General features: G+C 42.4%; 1 protein-coding gene across 1 annotated transcript in view; it reads left to right on the forward strand.

Annotated features, from left to right (window-relative positions):
- The window catches only part of LOC129133610 (arrestin domain-containing protein 3-like), a 53,834-nt gene that overhangs the window by 14,224 nt on the left and 14,879 nt on the right, over positions 1 to 24,731 (forward strand). Inside the window, exons 3-5 of the mRNA XM_077193201.1 lie at positions 14,290 to 14,437; positions 23,611 to 23,713; positions 24,177 to 24,433. Of these exons, the coding sequence (XP_077049316.1) occupies positions 14,290 to 14,437; positions 23,611 to 23,713; positions 24,177 to 24,433 (508 nt within the window). The remainder of the gene's footprint in view (positions 1 to 14,289; positions 14,438 to 23,610; positions 23,714 to 24,176; positions 24,434 to 24,731) is intronic.

The raw sequence follows: 24,731 nt of genomic DNA on the forward strand, positions 1-24,731 counted from the left end.
TCTCCTGATTCTTCCTAAAAATACGGGAGAAAGGCTATAGAAGATAAAAATCCAAAAAGAATGGGATAAAGGGATTGGTCTATTTCCACTAAGAGAGGTTCCCATAGGAGGGGGGGCGGACCGGGGTTTGTAAATGCTCCTTTGACTTCGTCTGAGGTCTGAAATTTTAAGAAATAAATAAAAGGGATATTTGGAGGATCCCATAGACATAGCTGAACAATTAGACCAATTTTTAGGTCCAAACTTTTTTACTTGAGAAGAGATGTGGTCTATAATGAAAATAATATTTTTCTCAGGAAGAAAGGCAATTAATCAGAGCAGCTGAAATAAAAGCTTAGGAAAAAAGATAATCCGTGGGGACCCCCAGAGAAGACAAAATGCCAACTGTACCTCCTCAGTGGGGTAAAAATAATGAGGAGGGGAGTAAACACATGAATAATTATTATAATTACATAATCAAGGGAATAAATGAGACAGCATATCAAAGCCAAAAATAAAAAAGAGCTTTTTATGGGACAGCTTTTAGAGGGGAAAGAAGAAACTCCAACTAAATAGATAAACAAACTTAAGAGAAATAGGAAAATGGTCCTAAGCAAGTGGAAGATCTGAAAATCTTTAAAGAGATGGGCACAGAGGAGGAATAGGGAGGTTATAAGCTCTAATTTTTTGGGGGGGACTGTGGAGAGCTTTGTGGATAATTGGCTAGCTGAGAAAGGCCACTTTGATGTGATACCGTTGGATAAGGTTCGGGGAAACAAGCTGGGGATTAAGTAGTCAGTGTCCAATCACTGACAAGGGTCATGGTGACCTTGCTGCAACATGAAACGGGGGAGAAAATTTTTTGCCAGAAAAATGAAGATAGCCTAGGTAGAATAGCCACAGGAATGTAAACATAGAAACAAAATAATCATTAGAGCATAGAAGTAGGTGTGGTTGATTCATGTGTGTTTTAACCAATAATGAGCTCAGCTTTGCAATATGTATAAGCTTCATTAACACCAATATAAATATGTGTGAGCTATCAATAAACTTTGAGATTTGTTGTTCACGCATATTGTGTGCTGCAATTCTTCCGCCGACCCGACAAATGGTGACCCGAGACGTGGATTGCCGGTAGCCACGGTGGATCGGTGTAGGAGTTCGGGTCCTGTCGCAGCCAAGGACGGCGAAAGCACCGCTGAAAAAGGGAAAGTGCCACGCCCTGGGTGAACTCGTCGGAGACCCCGGCCGATACGTGCTGCCGAGACTTTGAAGGGCTGCAAGAAGCGCGCTGTTATTTTTAACATGGATAAAGAAAGGCAAGCAGCGTATGATTTATTTACTGGCTTTTTACAAAAACGTCAGGTTAAGGGCATAGATTTGCAGAAAGAGCTTCCTGGGTTGTTAGCTTATGGGTATGAACAGGGACTTTTTCAAAATCCTCACACAGTGCATGAGTTATCAGAGTGGCGTAAATTTGGGGATAAGTTGTGGCAGGCAGTCATAGATGATGATAAAACTGCAAAAAAGTTGGGAAAGTTGTGGCGAGTCGTGCATGATGAATTGTTGAAATATCAGGCAGAGGAAAAGGCTGCTCAGCAAGCTAGTGTGGCGCATGAAAAGAACAAGAGTTATGGGGACTGGTTTAGTTCCCCGTTACCCCCTGTCATGTCCACAGTCAATCTGCCACCAGCATCGGCTCCTGCTTCAGGCAGCAGCCCCCCCCCCCCCCCCCCTCCCCCCCCCGCCCCCGCGTGTGCTCTAACAGCACCGTCCGCACCGCCTGCACCTGTGTCAAACCCTACATCTCCTCCTCCTAGTAATGCGCGGATCCCTGGGTCAGAAAATGACCTAGCGGGGGCCATTGCACAGGAGCGAAGGAAGGCATTGGCAGCGTTAGCAAAAGATATCATGGAGACGGGGGATGACAAAGCTATAAAAGCTGCCATAGAGGTTGCCTGTCCAGTGATTTATTCTCCTGTGGCAGGGGGAGGGTTTCAAGCTACAATAACTGCTTTGGATTGGAAATTGTTGTCACAGTTACGATCCACGGTTAGTCAATTTGGGGTAACCGGTGAGCCCACAAAACAAATGCTGGATTATATCTGGGGGACGCAGGTTTTGCTGCCAGCCGATTGCAGAGGATTAGCGAAGCTTATCTTCACTCAGCATCAGCAGCTTTTGTTTAATGCACACTGGCAATCACTCTGTCAGGAATGCGTGGCAATAATACGGCGACCCGTTACATGGGGTAGCCCTGGAGGAATTAATGGGGCTCGGGCCTTTTCTTCGGACAGAAGCACAAGCATTAATTGGTACTAATAAGTGTCGGGCGGCTATGCGTTTGGTACGGTTGGCTATAGATAGGATAAAAGAGCCGGGGGGAATTCCTTCTTACATGGGAATAAAGCAAGATAGAGATGAGTCATTTGGAGCCTTTATAGATAAGGTAGCCAACGCTATTGAACGGGCAGGAGTCCCTGAGTTCATGAAAGGGACCTTGCTAAAGCAATGCGCTCTTCAGAACAGCAATCAGCCTACTAAGAATGTGTTAAATACCCTGGGAGCTAATTGGTCTATAGAAGCTTTAGAACGTTTGGCAAATGTACCCGTAGGGTCTCAAGCAATGTTAGTAGATGCTATTAAGGAGTTAGGAGCAGGGTTACAGAAACAGGCAGAATCATCACAAAGCCAGATGTTAGCCGCGCTCACACCGCTCCAGGCAGCAGCAATAAATACTCCATGAGCTCCATCTACTGGCCGATTCAAATGCTACCGGTGTGGAGGTATAGGGCACACGTGACGGGCTTGTCCCGCAATCAGTGTTTGGTGTCACAATTGTCGCTTGGATACCCACCACACCGGAGCCTGCAGACGCCGCTCGGGAAACGGGAGAGCCAGCGCGCCCACCAGCTGCCGCGCCCAGACACAAGTAGCTGCTGTCAACACCTCAGCTCTACTTCCCTTCAACCAGCCACCGCCAGGAGCCTCGGATTGGATGTGGCAGCCTCAGCAACAATAACCTTGATGACCACCCACCCAGAAAAGGTTCCAACTGGAATAAAGGGACCACTCATTATTGATGGATTACCTATGGGAGCTTTGCTTTTAGGTCGTTCCTCGGCTACCATGATGGGATTATTTGTTTTATCTGGAGTAATAGACGCTGATTATACGGGGGAGATTTGTGTTATGGTGCATACTCTTTTTCCACCTATGCAAATCGAAAAAGGACAAAGAATAGCTCAATTGATTCCTTTGGAACAGTTGGCTAAAACTTTACCCCCTCGTCAAGCACAGTCGAGAGGAGAGCATGGATTTGGTTCCACTGGAGGACTTACTCTTTTAACAATGAACCTGAATGAACGACCAAAGCGCACTGTAATATTGGATTATCGGGGTGAAAGGCAAACCTTTGAAGGATTATTGGATACTGGCGCAGACTCCAGCATTGTGAGTCCGGATTTTTGGCCCCACAACTGGCCATCGCAATCAACCACAGTGCCAGTAACCGGAGTTGGAGGCCTGACACTTGCAAGAAAAACACCCATGCTATCTGTGACTATTGATGGCAAAACTGTGTGGAGTGTTTTATCAGTTGTACCTTTGCCTCCTACTGTGCAGTGCCTTATTGGTCGGGACATTTTGGCTCAGATGGGAGTAGTACTGACAAATGAGCACCCTTTGGGCTAAAGGCCATTGCATGGACTTTCCCAATCCCATTATAACCTGGACCACGGACGTTCCAGTATGGGTTAAGCAGTGGCCATTAAAAAGGGAGAGTCTGGAACAAGTTCACATACTGGTACATGAACAATATAAACAAGGACATTTACAGTTGTCAACAAGCCCATGGAATACCCTTATCTTTGTTGTCAAAAAGAAGTCAGGGAAGTATCGCTTAATACATGATTTGCGGGCTGTAAATGAACAAATGGAACCTATGGGAGCCTTACAACCAGGATTACCTAATCCGGCTATGCTGCCAAGGGACTGGCCACTTTTGATTATTGATCTGAAGGACTGCTTTTTTACTATTGCTCTACACCCTCGAGACACTCGGAGATTTGCATTCACTCTGCCAGCTCTAAACAGGAGAGAGCAGGACAAGAGATTTGAATGGGTTTCTCTACCCCAGGGGATGCGCAACAGCGCCACCTTGTGTCAACTGTATGTTGACAATGCTTTACAACCCTTACGGCATGCCTGGCCTGAAACAATCATCTATCATTATATGGATGATATTTTATTTGCGCAGCCACAACCTTTTACAGGTCAACAAATTCAAGCAATATATGATGCTTTGAAGCTTTATGGACTGACTGTAGCTTCTGAGAAAATTCAATTATCTGCACCTTGGAGATATCTGGGGTGGATACTTACTGATCAAATTGTTACCCCTCAGAAATTTCAATTAAACATTAAATTACATACATTGCATGATGTTCAAAAGTTACTTGGTGACCTGCAGTGGCTGCGCCCCCATTGTCGGTATCCCTAATGAACTGTTAGATGAACTTCGACCTTTGCTAAAGGGAACTGATCCGGCACAGCCTGTTCATATAACCTCTGAACAGGTTGAGACACTGCAACAGATATTGGACTGTGTCACACAAGGCAGTGTTCGGAGATGCGATCTTGACCTTCCCATACAGCTGACAGTTTGGTGTGGAACAAAATTTTTACTGGGTGCACTTACTCAGCATAACAGAAAAATGGGGGAGATATGGGCCTTGGAATGGATATCTCCTCCACTTCAACAACATAAAACCCTTCTTCAAAAAATTGAAATTTTGGCTGATTTGCTCAAAAAGGGTCGTGAACGGGCATTACAGATTACGGGAAAGGAACCTGATCAGATACAGATACCAATGAAGAAGGCTACATTGACCTGGTACCTAACAAACAGCATGGAATTACAAGAGGCTCTATTGGGAGCCGGTAGTGTGACTGCCACTGATGATATTCCCAATATACCGTTGAATTGGATAGGACAGTGGGGTTGGATTCAGTGTCCAAAAAGATCACTAAAGCCCTTATCAGATGCTATAACTGTTTATACAGATGCAGGAAGAAAATCCAAAACTGCTGCAGTGACCTGGCTAGAAGAGGGACAATGGCATCATCATATACTCCAAGCTACCGAGATGGATACTTTACAAACGACGGAGCTATTGGCTGTTGTATGGGCCATGATGCATTTCTCTGGACTTCTCAACATTGTAACAGATTCTTTGTATGTTGCAGGAGTGTGTGAGCGAATAGAGGATGCCTCTATAAAAGAGGTTCAAAACAGGAGGTTGCATGAACTGTTTATGCAGTTGCAGAGAGCAATTAAGCTAAGAAAGCATTCTTTTTGTGTTATCCATATCAGAAGTCACAAATGGGATATTGGTCTGGGAGAGGGTAACATGCGAGCAGATAAGCTAGTCTCAATCACACAAGCAACTCCAATTCCCAAGCAAACCATAGCCAGAGAGGCGCACTCCATGTTCCACCAAAATGCAAAAGGCCTTCATAGAGAATTTCAGATATCTATGGAGGAGGCACGGGCAATAGTCAAAGCCTGTCCTATATGTAGTCATCATAATGGAGGCTGTGGACCAGGTCTGGGAGTTAAGCCAAGAGGGCTGAGCACAAATAAGACCTGGCAAATGGATGTCACACGTCGCTGAGTTTGGGAGGTTGAAGTACGTGCATGTTACCATAGACACTTACAGTCATTTTATATGGGCCACAGCACAGACAGGTGAAAAAGCAGGGCAGGTAGAGAGACATCTTAGCAGTTGTTTTGCAGTAATGGGAGTGCCACAGCGCATCAAAACAGATAATGGGCCTGCTTACTGTAGCAAAAGAATAAAGCAATTCATGCAAATGTGGGGGATAGAACATGTAACAGGCATCCCTAATTCTCCTACAGGGCAAGCGATTGTAGAGAGAGCAAATGGTACTTTGAAAAGATATCTGAGTAAATACACGGATATCAGAGAGCCACAAGAAAGATTGTTAAAGTGTTTGTTTGTTTTGAACCACTTGTGTGTTTTCGAGGAAAATAAAGTTCCTGCTGTGATTCGTCACTATGTACAAGAAACAGATGGTGTGAAGAAAGATGTATGGGTAAGATACAGAGATCCTAAAACAGGACAATGGCAAGGTCCTGCTAAAGTGTTATATTGGGGCCGCAGATATCTTTGTGTTTCTACCCCTACAGGATCTCTGTGGGTACCTGCTAAATGGACCCGAGCAGCTGTGTTTGATGGAACACCTCGATCAACTGAGCGAAGAAGATCGTCAGTGAGTGGAGACGAGGCTGTTGATCATTCTTCGACCAATACTTCTTAAACTGAAAGGACAGTGTGATTTTGCCATCGATCGAGCAGTTGATCGGTGCAAATCTGTTGATAATATATTAAGCTTGCATTTAGTGCTTTCTGATTTTGAATTTAAAGGGCCTAGAGATTTAGCTTGTATTAAGTGTCAAGATAGACATTGTGCTGCATGGATATTGCTTTTTTGTGGGGGTTGTCAGGAAACTAAGTGGGTACATCAATCCCGATTATCTGAATTGTGGTGTAGAAATTGTGATTTCCGTTGGCAGTTAAACTCTTGGCAGAGAGAACTTAAATCGTTTACAGGACTACCTGGCCGCCAAGGGTTACAGTTGTATGAATCTCCAGAACAGAAAATCCTTGCATGGTTTAGGTGGGAAACACAACACTTAGTCGAACGTGCTTTGGGGCAATCTCAGTCGTGTATTTTGCAGACTAAGTGTGGTAGAAATATTCCTCTGTCACAGTCAAGTGTGATAGGTCCTATTTCAGAAGGTCAGGATCCCAACCAAGTGTGGAGGGATTGTTTGAAGGACCTCAAGAAGCTAAATCTGGGAAAAAAGAGATATTCTTAAAAGTTTGTGACAGACATGATGTCTGGGTGGTTCAAAATAGTGCCTGGAAAGATCAGGGTGATATGGAGACCTTATGCTATTGCTTTAATAATTTTCACTTCTTTTGTGGACAGTGTAGACCATCAGGCATGGGCCCCACTTCAGCCCAAGACTAACATATGGGTCACCCTGGCAAACTTAACTAAACAGGAGGCTATTTGCCTGTCATTATCTTCTCCTGGAAATCCATTTACAACCTGTTTGGTTGGATTGCCGGCAGATCCCTGGCCGTGCCCTTCACATGTACCAACTTGTAAGGTCAGCAATGCTAGGACGAGTGTGGATAATTGGGATCAATGGGTTTCTCACTTTCCTATAGCACCGCAGGAACCCCAAGAGTTGGAGCTGTTAGGGTCAGTGATGGCAGATGCATGTATTCATTTTAACTATAGAAGCCTGCTGTCAGTCAAAAACCATTCTAATGTTGTAACTTCCAGCATGGCTGTCTACCGTAATGCATCGGCCTGGTGCAATTATACAAAAAAGAGAGTGTCAGTCTCATCAAATGACTCTATTCAATTGCCAGCAGGATACTTCCTGATATGTGGAGACCGTGCTTGGGCCGGTATCCCATCAATGCTGCACGGGGGGCCATGTACACTTGGACGGCTGTCTCTACTTACACCCAACATGTCCATGATACTTAACATGAGCCGCCATCGTAGAAGCAAATGAATGGCTCATGCATTTGCTGCAGACTGCCGAGATAATGTAAAGTTTTGGTCTCCAGCGGCCATAGTTGCAGCATCTTTCTTAACTCCAGGGGTATCAGCAGCACGTGCTCATGCTATTTTAAACAAGTTAGGATGTTGGCTTGCTAAACAAACAAATGCAACTTCTTTAGCAATTTCTAGTCTTTTGCTTGATGTTGATTCTATTCACCATGCGACACTTCAAAATAGGGCTGCAATTGATTTTCTCTTACTTGCACAAGGCCATGGTTGTGAAGAATTTGAGGGCATGTGTTGCATGAATCTTTCTGATCATGCACAGTCTGTTCACTCACAGCTCTCTGAGTTGCGGAGGTTAACTGGGAACTTACAGGTAGAATCGGGCCTTGGTATTGATGGATGGCTCAAATCTTTAAGCTTAGGATCATGGTTACGCTCTATTGTTAAGGTTGGCATTATAGTAGCCATTGTAGCTTTGTTGTTAGTATTAATTTTGCCATGGTTTTGTATATGCTTACAGAATATGGTGCAAAAGATGATATCTACCACATTCAATCAAACCATGCTTGTTCAACAGAAAAACAGGGGAAATGTGGAGAGCTTTGTGGATAATTGGCTAGCTGAGAAAGGCCACTTTGATATGATACCGTTGGATAAGGTTCGGGGAAACAAGTTGGGGATTAAGTAGTCAGTGTCCAATCACTGACAAGAGTCATGGTGACCTTGCTGCAACATGAAGATGGGGGAGAAAAGTTTTGCCAGAAAAATGAAGATAGCCTAGGTAGAATAGCCACAGGAATGTAAACATAGAAACAAAATAATCATTACAGCATAGAAGTAGGTGTAGTTGATTCATGTGTGTTTTAACCAATAATGAGCTCAGCTTTGCAATATGTATAAGCTTCATTAACACCAATATAAATATGTGTGAGCTATCAATAAACTTTGAGATTTGTTGTTCACACATATTGTGTGCTGCAATTCTTCCGCCGACCTGACAGGGGACAAATACCATCTGGAGCCTGTGATAACTTTAAAAGTGGGTCCCCAAGAAGAAGAATTGGAATTTGTAATAGACATAGGGGCAGAGAGAACCTGCCTGTTAAATATTCCAAAAGGTTATAGTGTGAGCAAACATATAGTGAAAGTAACAGGGGCAAAAGGAGAAAGTTTTACATTTCTGGTCATTAAAGATGTGGTAATTGAGACTAGAATTTGGATGGGAGATGTCTTATTGGTTCCGGTAGCAATTTATTGGGGAGAGTCTTACAAGTGCAGTTAAGAATAGGGGTTATACCAGAAGATGGGAAAATGACAGCTAGAGTTTTAAAATTAGGCCATGAAGATGAAGAAAAAAAAAATCAACAAAGAAGTTTGGGCTGGAGAAGGAAATAGGAGAGGATTAAATATCAACCCCCTAAGGGTTACAATTGAGAGAGAAGATTGTCCCATACGTGTACGTCAGTATCCTGTATCTTTAGAAGGATGGGAATGTTTGAAGCCAGTAATAGAAGGACTAATAAAGGATGGGGCATTAGAACCTTGCATGTCTCCTCATAATATCCCTATTCCCCCAGTAAAGTCTGATGGGAGTTATAGACTAGTACAAGATTTAAGGGAGGTTAATAAAAGAACTCAGACTCACTACCCAGTGGCAAAATATCTTAGACACTTAATAAATAAAAGTAGCTGGAAACCCAACCATGAGAAAACTGCAAGAATTTTATTCCTTCTCCCTCCCTCCTCAAAGAGGGAGATCAGAAAATTACCTAGATTATTGAAATATTATAGATTATAGATTGAGGGGTACACACAGGCAGCAAAATTTGTGTATGAAAAATTGACAGAAGGAGATGATATAAAACGGACCAAAGAAGATATTGTTAAATTAAAAGAGTTAAGTTAAAACTAGCCTAAGTACCAGCTTTAAGCTTACCCTTGTTTGAAAAAACCTTTATCATTTATACATAATTACAGAAAATGGAGTAGCTCATAAAATTTTAATTCAGGAGTGAGGAAGAGTAAAAAATATCTAGTAGCTTATATATCAAAGATGTTAGACCCAGTAAGCCACAGCTAGCGAGTATGTATTTAACTTATAACAGCTACTGCAATCCTAATAAAAGAAAGTTGTAAGCTTACTTTTGGAAGTAAATTAGTTAGGTTCACCTCGTACTGTCTGAGGTGTGTTGAATAAAAAAAAAAAAGTAAGAAGAGAAGAAAGAGACAAGTTGAAGTAGGGGGATGGTTAGCAAACTCTGAGATGTTGGAATGTGGAGTGATCACGTCTTGGTGCTAGAAGAGAGCAGGAGTGTGAATGTGGGTTTTTTGCATGAAAGGCAGGGAAGTGTCTTAACACATGGTTGTTAGGAGGTTATTCAATGCCGAACTGAGGTCCAGAAAGGGTTTAGCAGAACGGGCCCTGCTTGAAGAGAAAAGAAGATAAGTTGACTAGAGAAAGAAAAAGAATGTCAGGAGCACCTGGGGACGCCACGTTTGGGGTTTTCAAGGTTGGGAGGTGTCTGACCGCTACCTATGAGAGGCAGGGTCTCGGAGGCTGCGGCAGGGACCGATCCATGGAGGTGACCTGGCGGCGGTGCTGGGAGCAGATGACACAGGTTTACCGGGCAGGAGCAGGCTGGCTCCGTAGAGGAACTGCTGGGGTGGCTTCCAGACTGTCGGGGTCCTGAGTCCAGGATGGCAGCGTCGGCCCCAGTAAGCGGGCCGAGAGAGAGAAGGAAAGAGAGAGAAGAAGAGAGAGAGAGGGGGCAAAAGAGACCCAAGGCATGCCCCCAGGGCCCCATGCCCGTGGCTGTTCTCCCCTGCTCCAGCCCTGCATCGAAGTGGCAGCACCGGGGGAAGGGCGAAGAACGGCATTGACAGCAAGGCCGTGAAGGGAGGGAGAGGGGGCTAGCACTAAATGATAAAATCAAAGCAGAGATTGCTGATTCTCCAAACCTCACAAAGTGGTTTGTTTTTCTTAATTAAGAAGTTTTTTGGTTTTTCTTCTTTTGTGTGTTTTGTTTGCTGTTAAAAATAAGTTTGGTTTTTTTTCCTGAAGAATGGGTTTGTAAGGCTAAAACAATTAAATGCTGCCCAAAAAGTAAAAAGCAATAGATGTGATACATCTCGTGTTAAATTGGTGTAGCTTTTCTTATTTAACTAACTGTAACTCACAGAAAGAAGAATTTGCCTCTGCAGCTATTAGCACAGCTGGATAGAAGAAGAAGAGGCTGCTGTGGAGAAAGCTTTTAGCTAAACCCAGAAAGTTTGGAAGAAAAGCAAATGGTAGAAGTTAATGCAGTATTATCTTTATTACTATGCTATTAAGAAGTCCTTTCCAGGTACTACTGAAGCAACAATCAGAATCACAGAAAGAGGGTGAATTCATGCCAGCAAAATCAAAGAACTTCTGAAGGAACCTGAGGAATGGACTATCACATTTAAACCGGGTGATACCAAATTGAATTTCAAACAGAGACTGAGTGGCAATGGTTTGGAAAAAGCCAAATGATCTAAGAAATGTACAAAGAATAACACTGAATTAAAAAGTAAGACAATGCTTATATCACTGGTTTCAAGCAATGCCTGAATAAAACATCTCCTTTGGGGAGGAATACTTCAGATAGAAAGATCAAGACTGTTTTTGTATTCTGACCTTAGCCTGAGAATTGTACAGGGGAGAAGGGGAATTACCATTTCCATCAGTAAACTTCATTTGATTCATTCCAATACTGGACATGATAGCTGGGTTATAAGTAAATGCTTGAATTGTGAGAATAATTAGTATTGTGGGTCACAAAATTTTTGCTCTTGTTGCAAAAAGTGTTAAAGTAATAACTTTGTTTTGTGGATGGGAATTATTAGTGCCTGTTGAATGAGAGATACCTGAGGAACAGTGGGAAACCACAGTTAAGGGGTGGCAAAAACTATTTGCCTGGAAATTAGCTAAGAGAAAGTGACAAGGAAATAGAGGGCAAGACCAGATTGGCCTCTATATTCGCCACCAAGAAGATCAAATACACCTGCTGTGGGTTGCAACCTCACAGGCATGGGAGGTGGGAGTATAAGCCATACTGGACCTCTGTTATTCCTGTTTCTAGCACTCATTTGTTGTCTTTTCCCTTTCGGGATACCAGCAAGATCATGTCACAAATGCTACAGAAAGCATCACATGGAAAGAAACCAAAGTTCCTTTTTTATTACACACACCTATGTCAACAGCCACTGTTATAACCCATCCAAATTAAGAACCTGTAGGCAAAAAGGAGAAAATTATTGGATTACAAGAAACTTAGGAATAAGTGGTAATAGACACGGAATGGAATGTCCAAAAGGAGAAAGATGGATTTGTTTTATATTTAATCTTGAAGATACGGTTCAAGATTTGGTAAAAAAACAAGTAGTAAACGAAAAGGTAAAACCAGCACAGCAATTTAACTCTGTATTGACCCCAAATTATATGTTGAGTCGTATTACAAGACTCCAAGCAGGTATAGAAATGATAACAAATAAAGCTGCCCAGGCATTAGAGTTGATATCAAGTAAGCAAAGCCAAACAAAAGCTGTAGTGTATCAGAATAGGTTGGCTTTAGACTATTTATTGGCCAAAGAAGGGGGTGTTTGTGGAAAGTTTAATATGTCAGATTGTTGAAAATTGATGACCACAGAAAAGTCATTCTAGCAAAAGCAAAAGAAATCAAAGAAGAAAAAAATATATATGCATATAATAACCCAGGTACCAGTCCAAAAATTAGAAAACAATGTTAAAACCTAGCTGGTGGGGTAATGTATTAGAAGAAATTAAGATCTTTCATTTTTTGTGTTACAACTGTTTCTATATTTCTTCCTTGTGTAATCCCCTGTTTTATTTTGCCAGCATAGTCCAGAAGATGCAAGTAGATAAGAAATATTGCTCAAGCCCAATGATTTACAAAGAATAAGAGTGGGGATTGTGAAAAATGCATGTATTTTATGATTATCTTTTCTCAAATATTAAAATGAATATTATATGTGTTGTGTTAGAAAGTAATGCTGTATTAATTCTCTTAAGTAGTGTGTTAAATATAGTTTTAGGTTATAAAAATTGTTAAAATAGAAACGATGCTATGTAGGATACTTTTTTTAAAGAAAGGACTCGCAGCGAGATAGCAGCCACAGGACACCTAAATCTTTCAGAGAAAAGGAATTTATTGCCCTCTTATCAGAAGAAATGAACTTCCTCCTGCCTCGAGGGCGCTGTTAGGGTTCGGAGGAAGAAGTTGACAATGACCAGACAGAATCCTGTATTTGAATGGAATTTATGCATCATGTATGAAGTGTATGACTATGCAACAGGCTATTGCTTTTAAGGGTTAATCCTTTGTCCTTTGTTTCGGGCTAGTGCTGCCCTGAAAAAGGTACCTGGACGTGCGTAACTCTTTGTCTTTATTGTCTCATATTGTCCTAATTCAAATTGTCCAAATTATTATTACTCTAATTGTATTACTATTTTTATAACCATTTTATTACTATTAAACTTTTAAAATTTTGAAAACAAGTGATTGGCGTTTTTCACAGCTGGAACTGCCGGGCATCCCGGCAGGCAGGGGGTCTGGGCTACAGTGTAGCAAAAACCCGGAGCAGTGGCAAAGAAACGGTGGGGGCCGGGCAGTGGCAGCCCGGCTCCCAAATCCGGCAGGGAGAGGCTCTCTGGGAGGGGGAAAGGGCTCGGGATCCCGGGGTTTCCCCTGAGGTACCCGAGCAGATGGTGAGAGCCCTTTTTTTTAGTGAGGTAGGGTGTTAATAATGTGAGAAATTATACTCACTTCTAAAAAATTTTAAAAGGTTTATTAAAACCTTATCAAAACTACAACAGAAGACTGAATAGAGAAAATATTACGGCACCGAGAGGAAAGGATTTTTCCCGCCATGTGCTCATCCACACAATGGTGGTTTCGCCTTTTAACCCTTTAGCCGCTCCCAAAGTTCTGTCCATCGATTCCTTCTTCGCTGTCCAGTGGTGGAGTTTGCTTCCTTAAATCTTGATTGGAGGTTAGATGTTGCCATAGTAACAAGCCGACCCTCCCAAATGTACAGAACCCAGGCCACTTCCTGATAACAATGCAAGGGGGGGGGGGGGGGGTAAAACATAAGTCTTTAAAACTTCTCTTAATATATATACATGATATTTGCCTTTTAATTGTGAGAGTCAACCATCGCATTATTCATCTATGACAATAACATCCCAGTTCAGGGGCTGCTTTCACGAGCAAAGGCTCACCCACGGCAGAGGCAGAAGAAGCAGGACAGGGCTGGGTTCCGTCGGGCGGCAGCAGCAGCCAATTCTCCTCCCTCTTCCTCCCCCCCCCCCAGTCAGCAGCAATCAATCGCCCGACTCTGAGAGAGCTAGAAGCTGGACCCAACCCCTTCCCTCAGCCGAAATCTCCCTATATCTCTGCTCTTTCTAGGAGAATGCCCCCTCAGCTAGGATAGTAAAGCCAGCTGCACTCCTCCCCCTTCTCTGTGGTTACTTCTTTTGTTTCTCTTAAGTACCGGCCGTTATTGTTTCTTAGCAACAAAATGGGAGAATATTCCCTAAGAGAAAGAAACAAAAGGAAAAATCCTAAACCTCAACAACATACTAATTCCAAATCTGATCAATTGTACTGGAATGAGAGAAAAACTTTACTCGATTTTGACCTTTGTCCTGCACAGACCACTTGCTACCTCATTCGAAGGCAGACACGGCAGTGTGCGGTATTGGGTGAAAGCTGAATTGCATAGGCCTTGGCTTCTACCAGTAAAATTAAAGAAGGAATTTACAGTCTTTGAACATATAGATATCAACACTCCTTCGTTACTGGTAAGAACTGACATAACTACTCATTCCTTTTCTAGCATAAAAATAATGAAGTATAATAACTGAAACAACATCAGCATGTAACTTTACCTAATATTTATTGGCTAGTTTAAGTACAGCTCTTCTTTTAAGTATTATATCAGTTTAACAACTCTTTAACTGCTGGTATTTTGAAGGCTAAGTTATCCTGTACTTGGAGTTGCTTGATCTTTACAAGATGTAAAATGCATTTTTCGGTCTAAACTGATACTACCAACTTGTAGACTCTCATTAAGGAAGAAAATTTGGTGAACTGGTCCTCTTAAATTATAAATAAAGAATAATCTATGATGGAACAATGCAATGCTTAATATTTTAGTGAGGGGTTGCAAACTTAAAAACACAAAGTAAAAAAGTTACTGCCGTGCATAATTGGTGTTATAAATAAAAAATCTGCCAATTTTTTGGGGGAAAAAGAGTTGCAAAACCAGTTTAACCAGTTGCTGCTAAAGTAAAGTTCTACCTGAGGGTGGAGGGGACATGGGGGAGCATCAGAGATGATACAAAAAAACAGCCTCGAGACCAGCATGCCATGGGAAGGAACTCCACCAAACTTACTGAAAAGACCCCAAAAACAACGAGCCAACACAGAATTAAGAGTTCAGAGTAACACTTGGACGTGAGGAACAAAGTACCAAGCCTGCAGAGATGCTGAAAACCTTTGTTGCCCCTCGCCCTAAGCAGGAAGACTTCAGCTGAGGCCAAGACCCTGGATGGCAAACCTGAAAGTTGTGAAACACGGGGTTACGCCCACTGCTCTCGTGAGGACAGGACCCCCAGCTCTGCCCTTTAGTGGACAAAGCTGCACATTCCTCCTCCTCCAAGTCACCCTGGGAGAGACGACGAGACTGCAGATCCCCGTTGAGCTTCCCAACCTTGAGCTGATCACTTTTAATAAAGGCATTAAAAGGAGATTATTTCAGCTGGGCGCTCGTCTGGGATAGCCACGCCCAAAGAGGACACCAGGACTGGCCATCTTGGACCTCCAGGACAGCTGGCTATCAGGACCAGAGAAGATCGGCTTGGGACCAGTGACGCAGAGGAGCGCTGGACTGGTGAGAAATATCCAGCAATGGAAGTAGGAGACGAGCGAGTGTGTGTGTGAGTGAGACGAGGGCTGGCAGGTCGCACCCTTGACCTCAGTGTGGACCCCTTGGTACCGCGTTTCCAAACCCTTGGGAGGGGGCCAGCCGGGAACAGAGGGAAGCAAGTGGAATAAGCCTGAGTGAGTCGTCTCCTAAGGGGGAGTGAGGGCCCCCCCTCCGGGCGTGCGGAGGAAATAGTTGTATGAGTGGCATGCACCCCCGAAAGTCCTGACAGAGGGAAGTCAGGCAGATTGCAAGTCCCGAGAAGGATTCGGGCAAGCTCACAAGCCCTGCAGGCAAATTAAGTCCTGACAAAGGGGTCAGGCACAAATCCCAGCGAAGGAAGCTGGGGTTTGTCTTTAAGTCCTGATATGGTGAGGCCTAACATTTGGAAGGTTAGGCAAACTAGAAATCAGGCAGCTGTTTTTCCTGACAGAGGGGAGTCAGGCAAGAATCGGCCTTTTACACCGGGGTTTCGTGTTTTTAAGTCCTGATAGATATAAGACCTGACATTGGTAAAGTTGGGCAATCAAGAGATCAGGCAGTTGTTTCAGTGTAAAATCCTGAGCGTCAGGCAAATATTTTTCTTGAGATTACCTGTCAGTAGAGGCAACTTTGGGATTTTTTCTGTTGAGACCCGAAAAATGGAAGGGTGTAATAGTAAGAAGACAGGCAAGAGATTGAGGAATATACCTCCCAATAGTCCCTTAGGGGAACTGTTAGAGAAATGGGATTCTATAGAGGCCACGGAGGGATTCGATAAGGTGAAGATGATCCCCTACTGTGTAGAAGTCTGGCCAGAATTAGAGGTACAAGGAGGATGGCCTTGGTGTGGGACAAAAGACAAGTGGATGTGTCAACAACTGAGTCACTATCTGACAGCTCAGGAGGATACCGATCCTGAGCAATTATTGTATGTAGCTTGCTGGTTAAAGAGTGTTATTGGGGATGAAGGTGTGTGAATTTGTAAGGTGCAGAAGAAGAAAGAGGGGAATGAAGGAGGGGATGCTAGAATTGGAAAAAAATGGGACCCCCTGGATTATTTGCCTCCTGCTGCCCCTCCACCTTATAATCCTCTTCCTCGGGCACCTCAAATGGCAGATCCGGTTCTTCCCCCAGCTGCCATCTCATTACCGCCTCCTCTAATTCCTTCTTCTACCTCTTTGGCTTCCCTTATGGTAGACCCAGTATCTCCCCTAGTAACCACTCTCTCACCACCCCCTTCGGCTCCTCCAGTTCCTTCTGCACCACCACAAGTGCCTACTCCACCTGCTGCATTCTCCACTCCTTCTCAAGCTCCACTTAATATGTACTCAATATGTACTCAATATGTTGCAGAGATAAACCCCCAGGTGTGGGCTGAAGGGGGAAAGCGAGGCTTATTGGACATTCAACTGATAACAATAAAAATGCAATATGATACTTCACCCATACGGGTTAAGCAGTATCCGATTTCCCTAGAAGGAAAGAAGGGGCTTGCCATAGTTATTGAACAACTGTTGCAAGAGGGAATTTTGGAACCCTGTATGTCACCACACAATACCCCTATACTGGCAGTTAAGAAAGCTGAAGGGAAATATAGGCTGGTACAAGACATGAGGGAGGTCAACAAAAGGACCATTGCTAGACATCCAGTTGTGCCCAACCCATATAGTCTTCTAGGCCGAATTCCAAGAGAACATGCTTGGTTCACTGTTATAGATTTGAAGGACGCTTTCTGGGCGTGTCCTCTGGCAATGGAATGTAGAGAATGGTTTGCCTTTGAATGGGAGGACCCGAGTACAAAAAGGAGACAACAGGTAAGGTGGCCCCAATTGCCACAAGGGTTCACGGAATCCCCCAACCACTTTAGATAAGCCTTGGAGGGTTTGTTAGAACAGTTTGTCCCTGAAGAAGAAGTACAGATCCTGCAGTATGTTGATGACTTGATGGTGTCAGGGAAAGGAAAATATCAAGTCAGAAAAACTAGAATTAAGCTTTTGAATTTTCTGGGGGAGAAAGGACTAAAGGTTTCCCAAGAAAAGCCACAATTTGTGCATTCAGAAGTAACATACCTGGGGCACATAATAGGAGGAAGGTATAAGAAGTTAAGCCCAGACAGAATTTCAGGTATTTTAGCTCTCCAAGCCCCAAAAGCAAAAAGAGATGTGAGAAAACTCCTGGGCCTGTTTGGATATTGCAAGTTATGGTTAGATCAATACATGCAAAGTGTAAAATTTTTATACAATAAATTAGTAGCTCCAGATCCCCTAATTTGGACAGCTGAAGATGACCAACAATTGGAGAACCTAAAAGACAAATTGTCTTCTGCCCTGGTCCTAAGCTTACCAGACCTCAGGAAGGGCTTTGACCTGTTTGTGAGTACAGAAGGAGGTATAGCCTATGGTGCACTAACTCAAGAGTGGGGAGGCTGCAGAAAACCTGTGGCTTACATCTCCAAATTGTTAGATCCAGTGGCTAGAGGCTGGCCAGTGTGTATACAAGCAGTAGCAGCAACTGCTGTCCTGATAGAGGAGACCCAAAAATTGACCTTACAAGGAAAAATTAAAGTACATACTCCTCATGACCTTAAAGCAGTACTGAGACAGAGGGCTCAGCAGTGGCTAACCGATGCCAAAATATTAAAATATGAGATAATACTAATGAACACAGATGACTTAGAATTTATCACATCCAATGCCCTCAATCCAGCACAATTCCTAATGGGAGAGCCTATAGAGAATTTAGAACATGACTGCCTTGAATTGGTTAACCTCCAAACAAAAGTAAGAGAAGATTTAGAAGATCAGCCTCTAGCAACTGGATGAATCTTGTTCATAGATGGCTCTTTGAGGGTAGTAGATGGAAAAAGGGCTTCAGGTTATGCCATTATAGATGGAGAAACTTTACAAATTGATGAAAAAGGGAAACTACCCCCAAACTGGTCAGCTCAAAGTTGTGAAATATATGCCCTGAAAAGAGGATTAGACTTACTGGAGGGAGACTGGGGAACTATTTATACAGACTCCCAATATGCATTTGGGATAGTTCACACATTTGGGAAAATATGGGAGGAGCGTGGGTATTTAAGCTCAAAAGGAAAAAGCTTAGCCCATGAGAACCTGGTCAGATCGGTATTAGAAGCTCTACAGAAACCTACAGAAATAGCGGTGGTCCATATAAAAGGGCACCAAAGAGGAGACAGTTTTGAAGTTAGAGGAAACTGACTGGCTGATCAGATAGCAAAGGAAGCAGCTTTAGAACCAGGGGATCCAGTAAAAATTTTGAAAGCAGAAACTACACCTGAGGAGAAAGAGAAGAACCCATATTTAGTGAAAAAGAATTAGAGGCTATAAAAGATTTAAAGTTACTTCAAGGGCAACGAGGGGAGTGGTTAACCTCAGATGGACAAGTGTTTTTGAACAAAGCACTGGCTCAGACGGTGCTAACAGAACTACATAAATTAACTCACTGGGGAGTCCAAGGATTATGCGATCATTTCTTAAGAAATAACCTATGCATAGGCATATATGGCCTAGCAAAAGCAATTACAAGAGGGTGTGTCATTTGTCAAAAAGTGAACCAGAAAGTCATGAGAAAGGTAGCACCTGGAGGGAGAGAATTAGCTTTAAGACCTTTCCAGAGCATACAGATAGATTTCACTGAGATGCCCCCAGTGCAAGGATACAAATATTTACTGGTTATAGTAGATCATCTCACCCATTGGGTAGAAGCCTTCCCGACTAGAAGGGAAACAGCCCAGGTCGTAGCAAAAGTAATCCTGGAGAACATTATCCCCAGATATGGAATGGTGAACACCATAGACTCAGACTGAGGTCCACATTTTGTGGCCCAAACATTGCAAAATATAATCGGAGCTTTAGGAATAAAATGGAGATTACATACTCCGTGGCACCCCCAGAGTTCTGGGAGGGTGGAGCGGATGAACAAAACTCTCAAAAATGTATTGACTAAATTGATCGAAGAAACAAAAATTACCTGGCTAAAGTGTTTGCCCCTAGCGCTTTTGCGCATCAGAACAAGACCTCAGTCTGACATAAGGATTTCACCTTATGAAATGATGTTTGGACTGCCATTCTTGTTAACACCCTATAGCACAGGAGACTATCTGGAAGGAGAAGAGGCTACCAGAAAGTATTTAGAGATCATTGGAAGAACTCTGGAAGGACTTAGAAAAAGAGGGTACCTCCCTCAAACTTCCCCTCTTGACCCAAAAGTTCATAACATTAGCCCAGGAGATTTGGTTTTGATAAAATCATGGAATACGGGACCATTAATGCCTAAATTTGAAGGCCCCTTTTGGGTACTCCTCATCACTAATTCGGCTGTGCGGACCAGAGAAAAAGGTTGGACTCGCATTACGAGAATAAAAGGGCCAGTCTCACCCCAGGTACGGGACCAGATTCGACATCAGCTTCTTCCTCTGGCATTGGACCAGATTCCACACCACTCTCACCTCCGGGCACTGGACAAGAGTCAACCACATCACAAGTTAATTCACCTGAGTATACCGTTATAAAAGGACCAAAAGACTTAAAGTTGACTCTCAGAAGGAAGAGTCAAAAAGACTGATGAACTGTATAAGAAAAGAATTTGTATCATAGCCATAACAGAGCTTAAAATGTTTCAAGACAGTTCTGTGTGTAAAATAAGTTTGTAAAAAGTTTAAGACTGTAAATAAGTAATTCTGGTTAAGTTCCCCCAATTTAGTTCCAAAGACTCCAGGTTAATCCTCTACAGAGCACTCCTCTAAGAGAAACCAAAATTAGTAGGGAACAGACCAAGAGAGGTTTAACCAGAGAAGTGGGTAGAAGAGACTCTAAAGAGCTTGGAAGCTTCTTCTCAGTAAAATTCCCAAAGAGGCAAGGCTGGGTGGGCAGGTCGTGCAAGATGACCCATACTGGACTCTTGGGAAAGGTAGTAATGATGGCTCTAATTGCTGGTGGTGCTCTGGGGAGCCCAGGAGAGCCGTGCAGATGTGACGGTGTTCACAGGGGTTTTCAGGTGAGGGAAGAGACAAAAATGTTGACTCCATGTTCAGAAGGCTTGATTTATTATTTTATGATATATATATTACATTTAAACTACACTAAAAAAAATAGAAGGAAAAGTTTCATCTCAGAAGGCTAGCTAAGCTAAGAATAGAAAGGAATGAATAATAAAGGTTTGTGTCTCGGACCAAGAGTCCAAGCTAACTGGGCTGTGGTTGGCCATTAATTGTAAACATCCAAGATGGGCCAATCACAGATGCACCTGTTGCATTCCACAGCAGCAGATAACCATTGTTTACATTTTGTTCCTGGAGCCTCTCAGCTTCTCAGGAAGAAAAACCCTAAGAAAATGATTTTCATAAAAAGATGTCTGTGACATGCAGTAAGTGCTACCAACCTCTCTATGAGGAGGAAGAAGTGAGGTCCTTGTCTAGAGTCCGCATCAATTCTAACCCTAATTGTGTTAACCTCTCCCAATTGGTCCTTTATCAAGAAGATATAGCCCAGAATACTGCCACTTTTAGGCAGCAACTCCTGGGGGAGTGCCCTGTAGGAGAAGCCTGGTTGTGCTTTGAATGTGATGCTGCTGAAGCAAGCTTAGTAGATCTAGTCAAAAGAAAAGAAATGGTAAAAGCAGTAAGAAAGATAGTTTGTAAAAGGTATTTTGCAGTAAAGAATTCGGCTACACGGTGGATCCCAAGAGATCCAAATAAATTAGAGTCTGTTGAGAAAAAAGAAAGAGACAAGTGTATCTACCATGAAGTATATGAATTTTATGAGTGTACTGAAAAAGGGATAAACCCCTTTTGGAAAATGAAGGAACTGTGTAAATATTGGGAATGCCCAACAGAAACTAATAACACATTTCGAGAGAGCCCTAAACACCTGGTTTTGATCTCTGGTACTACAGCATACACTAAATTGTCAGGAGACTGGTCTGGCAGCTGCACCGCTAGAATGATAAAACCAGTGTCCTTCTTATTACCCAAAGAAACTGGATCAAGTTTAGGAGTTCCTATATACAATGATTTAAGAGAAACGAAACAGAAGAGGGAAAGTGCAATAGAAATTGAGAGAATCCAAAATTGTAAGAGCCAAGTTCAGACCCCGATATCTATGTTAAACAGAATCATCAGGCTCCAGGCAGTATTAGAGATAAAGAATGCAATCATTAGAAACATCTCAAACGAAATTAAAAAACTAGCATATGTAAATAATGAAGAACAAACTCGTACGCTTGATTCCAGTTGGTGGGATAACCTATGGATTTTCAAAAAAGATTTATGGGAAAAAGTAGTTTTCCTCACGGTGTGTATACTTGGAGGATTGCTTTTTACTATGCTTACTTCCCTGCTTCATTAAAATAGTAGTATTGGCCGTGCAGACCAACCTAAAGATCTCAAAAAATTCTAACCTGAAGAAACCAAGAAAGGTAACAAAGTTAAGTAACCATGATTACCAGAGTGCTCAAGAAATCTATAAACTATACAAAAAATTAAAGAAATATGAAGCTCATGAGTCAGAAATTGCAAGTTGATGGGAGCTTAAGTTTAAGCTCAATAAAAAAAAAAAAGAGGGGGGACTGTTATAAATAAAAAATCTGCCAATTTTTTTGGGGGAAAAAATAGTTGCAAAACCAGTTAAACCAGTTGCTGCTAAAGTTCTACCTGTTTGTTATTGTAATCACCGGCCATTCTCATAAATGGCTCCTTTTGTATCAGTATGGCCCAGCCTGAGGCTAAGTTGTCCTTCTCCCCAAACGGTAGGTGGAGGGGACATGGGGGGGGGGGCATCAGAGACGATACAAAAAAACAGCCTCGAGACCAGCATGCCATGGGAAGGAACTCCACCAAACTTACTGAAAAGACCCCAAAAACAACGAGCCAACACAGAATTAAGAGTTCAGAGTAACACCTGGACGTGAGGAACAAAGTACCAAGCCTGCAGAGATGCTGAAAACCTTTGTTGCCCCTCGCCCTAAGCAGGAAGACTTCAGCTGAGGCCAAGACCCTGGATGGCAAACCTGAAAGTTGTGAAACACGGGGTTACGCCCACTGCTCTCGTGAGGACAGGACCCCCAGCTCTGCCCTTTAGTGGACAAAGCTGCACATTCCTCCTCCTCCAAGTCACCCTGGGAGAGACACCCCGTTGAGCTTCCCAACCTTGAGCTGATCACTTTTAATAAAGGCATTAAAAGGAGAAAAAGTCTCCTGCCCTGTTTATTTCAATTGGTAATAACCGTATGAATAGTTTTCTACTGATGGGGAGGAAACGATCGCAATGCTGTATAATCCTTTTCTGAAATGTCATTTTATTAAAATGACTTTAATATCACAACTGCTCTCAGTGAGGATTTGATTTCAGTCTGGCCTAAAATCCTTTTTTTTATCCCCTTCTCAAATTTTAATCTAGAGGGGAAAGAAAATCAGAAGATCATTGAAACAGATTTCTTGTGTGTATGGGTGAATAATCAGCTTGCAAAGAGACCTTGTAAAAAATCCATGAAAATCGAAGGTCTCTCATTTGACTTTAGTGGGCTTTGGTTCAAGCCCTAAATCCTGGTGTTGTGTAAAATAAGTCTTTTTAACATAGATGAAACAGGATTATTCGGAAACTGAGGAAATAGCAGGAGTAAAGATTACAGTAGTTAAGCTTAGTTATTTTGTTTTGGAAATGCAGCATAATGGAAAGTGTGAAGATGTTCTAATTTGCTGTTAGTTAAATTAAAAGCTCTGCAGCATTATGTTGGGATGTGTAGGCTATGAAGCCTTTTGTTTTAACCTATGGAGTATTTTCTTTTAGTATTGTTTTAATTGTAGCTGTAGTATGGAGGATCACAGAAAAAGCAATACGAATACACCAGTGGAATTAGGACAAACATTGTATCTGTATAATGTTGTTTAAACTGCTTGAGACTTTTCCTATGGAAGCAGCTTTGTTTATCAAAATATGTAATAATAAGCACATTATGAAAATTATTATTTTCGTGTGTTGGTTTAAATACCCGATGAGATTCATGGAGCTCCTAATTTGATGGACAGTACTTTTCTTCTTCTTGCAGTCACCCCAAGCAGGCACAAAAGAAAAGACTCTATGTTGTTGGCTTTGTACCTCAGGCCCAATATCTTTAAGTGCCAAAATTGAAAGAAAGGGCTACACCCCAGGTATGTGATCCTATAATCAATTCTGTGTGGTTTTCCTTCCTTTTTAAAGCTGGAGTCTGTACTACTGTTTTTACATAAATGAAACATTAAGGATATTTGTACCACATCAGTCTGCATTTAGCAATCTTCTCTGCATACCCTGTTAACTAAGAGAGCGCTACTTGCATCTCTAGAATGTTCAATGACCTCATCTGTTAGACTGGCATGTTTTGAGTGTTAGACTGTTTTTTGGTTTTTTTTTGAACGCGTTGTTTTCATTTTCCTTTTAAAACATCTCATGGGGATCTTGTTTCTATTAGCATCAGTGGATGTGGTTTTTTTCAGGTAGAGCAGTGATAGCAGCATTGTTATAACAGTATAAAGAATGTGAAAGTTTGCTTAAACTGCCTTGTAAATGTAAAGAGAAATTGAAATTCTGGTGTGTTTTGTTGAGATTTTTTTTGTTTTTTCTTTTTTTTTTCAGGTGAATCAATTCAGATCTTTGCTGAGATTGAGAATTGCTCTTCCCGTATGGTAGTGCCAAAGGCAACCATTTACCAAACACAAGCATTCTATGCCAAAGGGAAAATGAAGGAAGTCAGACAGCTTGTTGCCAACCTCCGTGGGGAATCCTTGTCATCTGGCAAAACAGAAACCTGGAATGGCAAACAGTTGAAAATTCCACCTGTTTCCCCTTCAATCCTTGACTGTAGTATAATCCGTGTGGAGTATTCACTGATGGTATGTTGGGGAGTCTGTTTCACTCGCGAGAATGAGTAGCTTCCAACATGCCATACAAATTTCTAGCACAGCATTTTGTGATGATTAGTGTTATAAATGATCAAATCGGGAGCCAAATTTATCAAAGATTTATTAATTTGTCTGCGAGACTGAAGTTCGGTCTTCGAAACCACCTCAGCCAAAGAGACAGCGTCGAGCCCGGGATTGGCGCCGGGTGAACATGGATCTGACCTCCTGAGTGTCAGAGTTCCCCCAGTTCACACTTGCGGCTTCACGCAGGGAGGTTTTATACAGTTTA

This window comes from Agelaius phoeniceus, chromosome W, assembly GCF_051311805.1.
Source record: "Agelaius phoeniceus isolate bAgePho1 chromosome W, bAgePho1.hap1, whole genome shotgun sequence".
Classification (NCBI taxonomy): Eukaryota; Metazoa; Chordata; class Aves; order Passeriformes; family Icteridae; genus Agelaius; species Agelaius phoeniceus.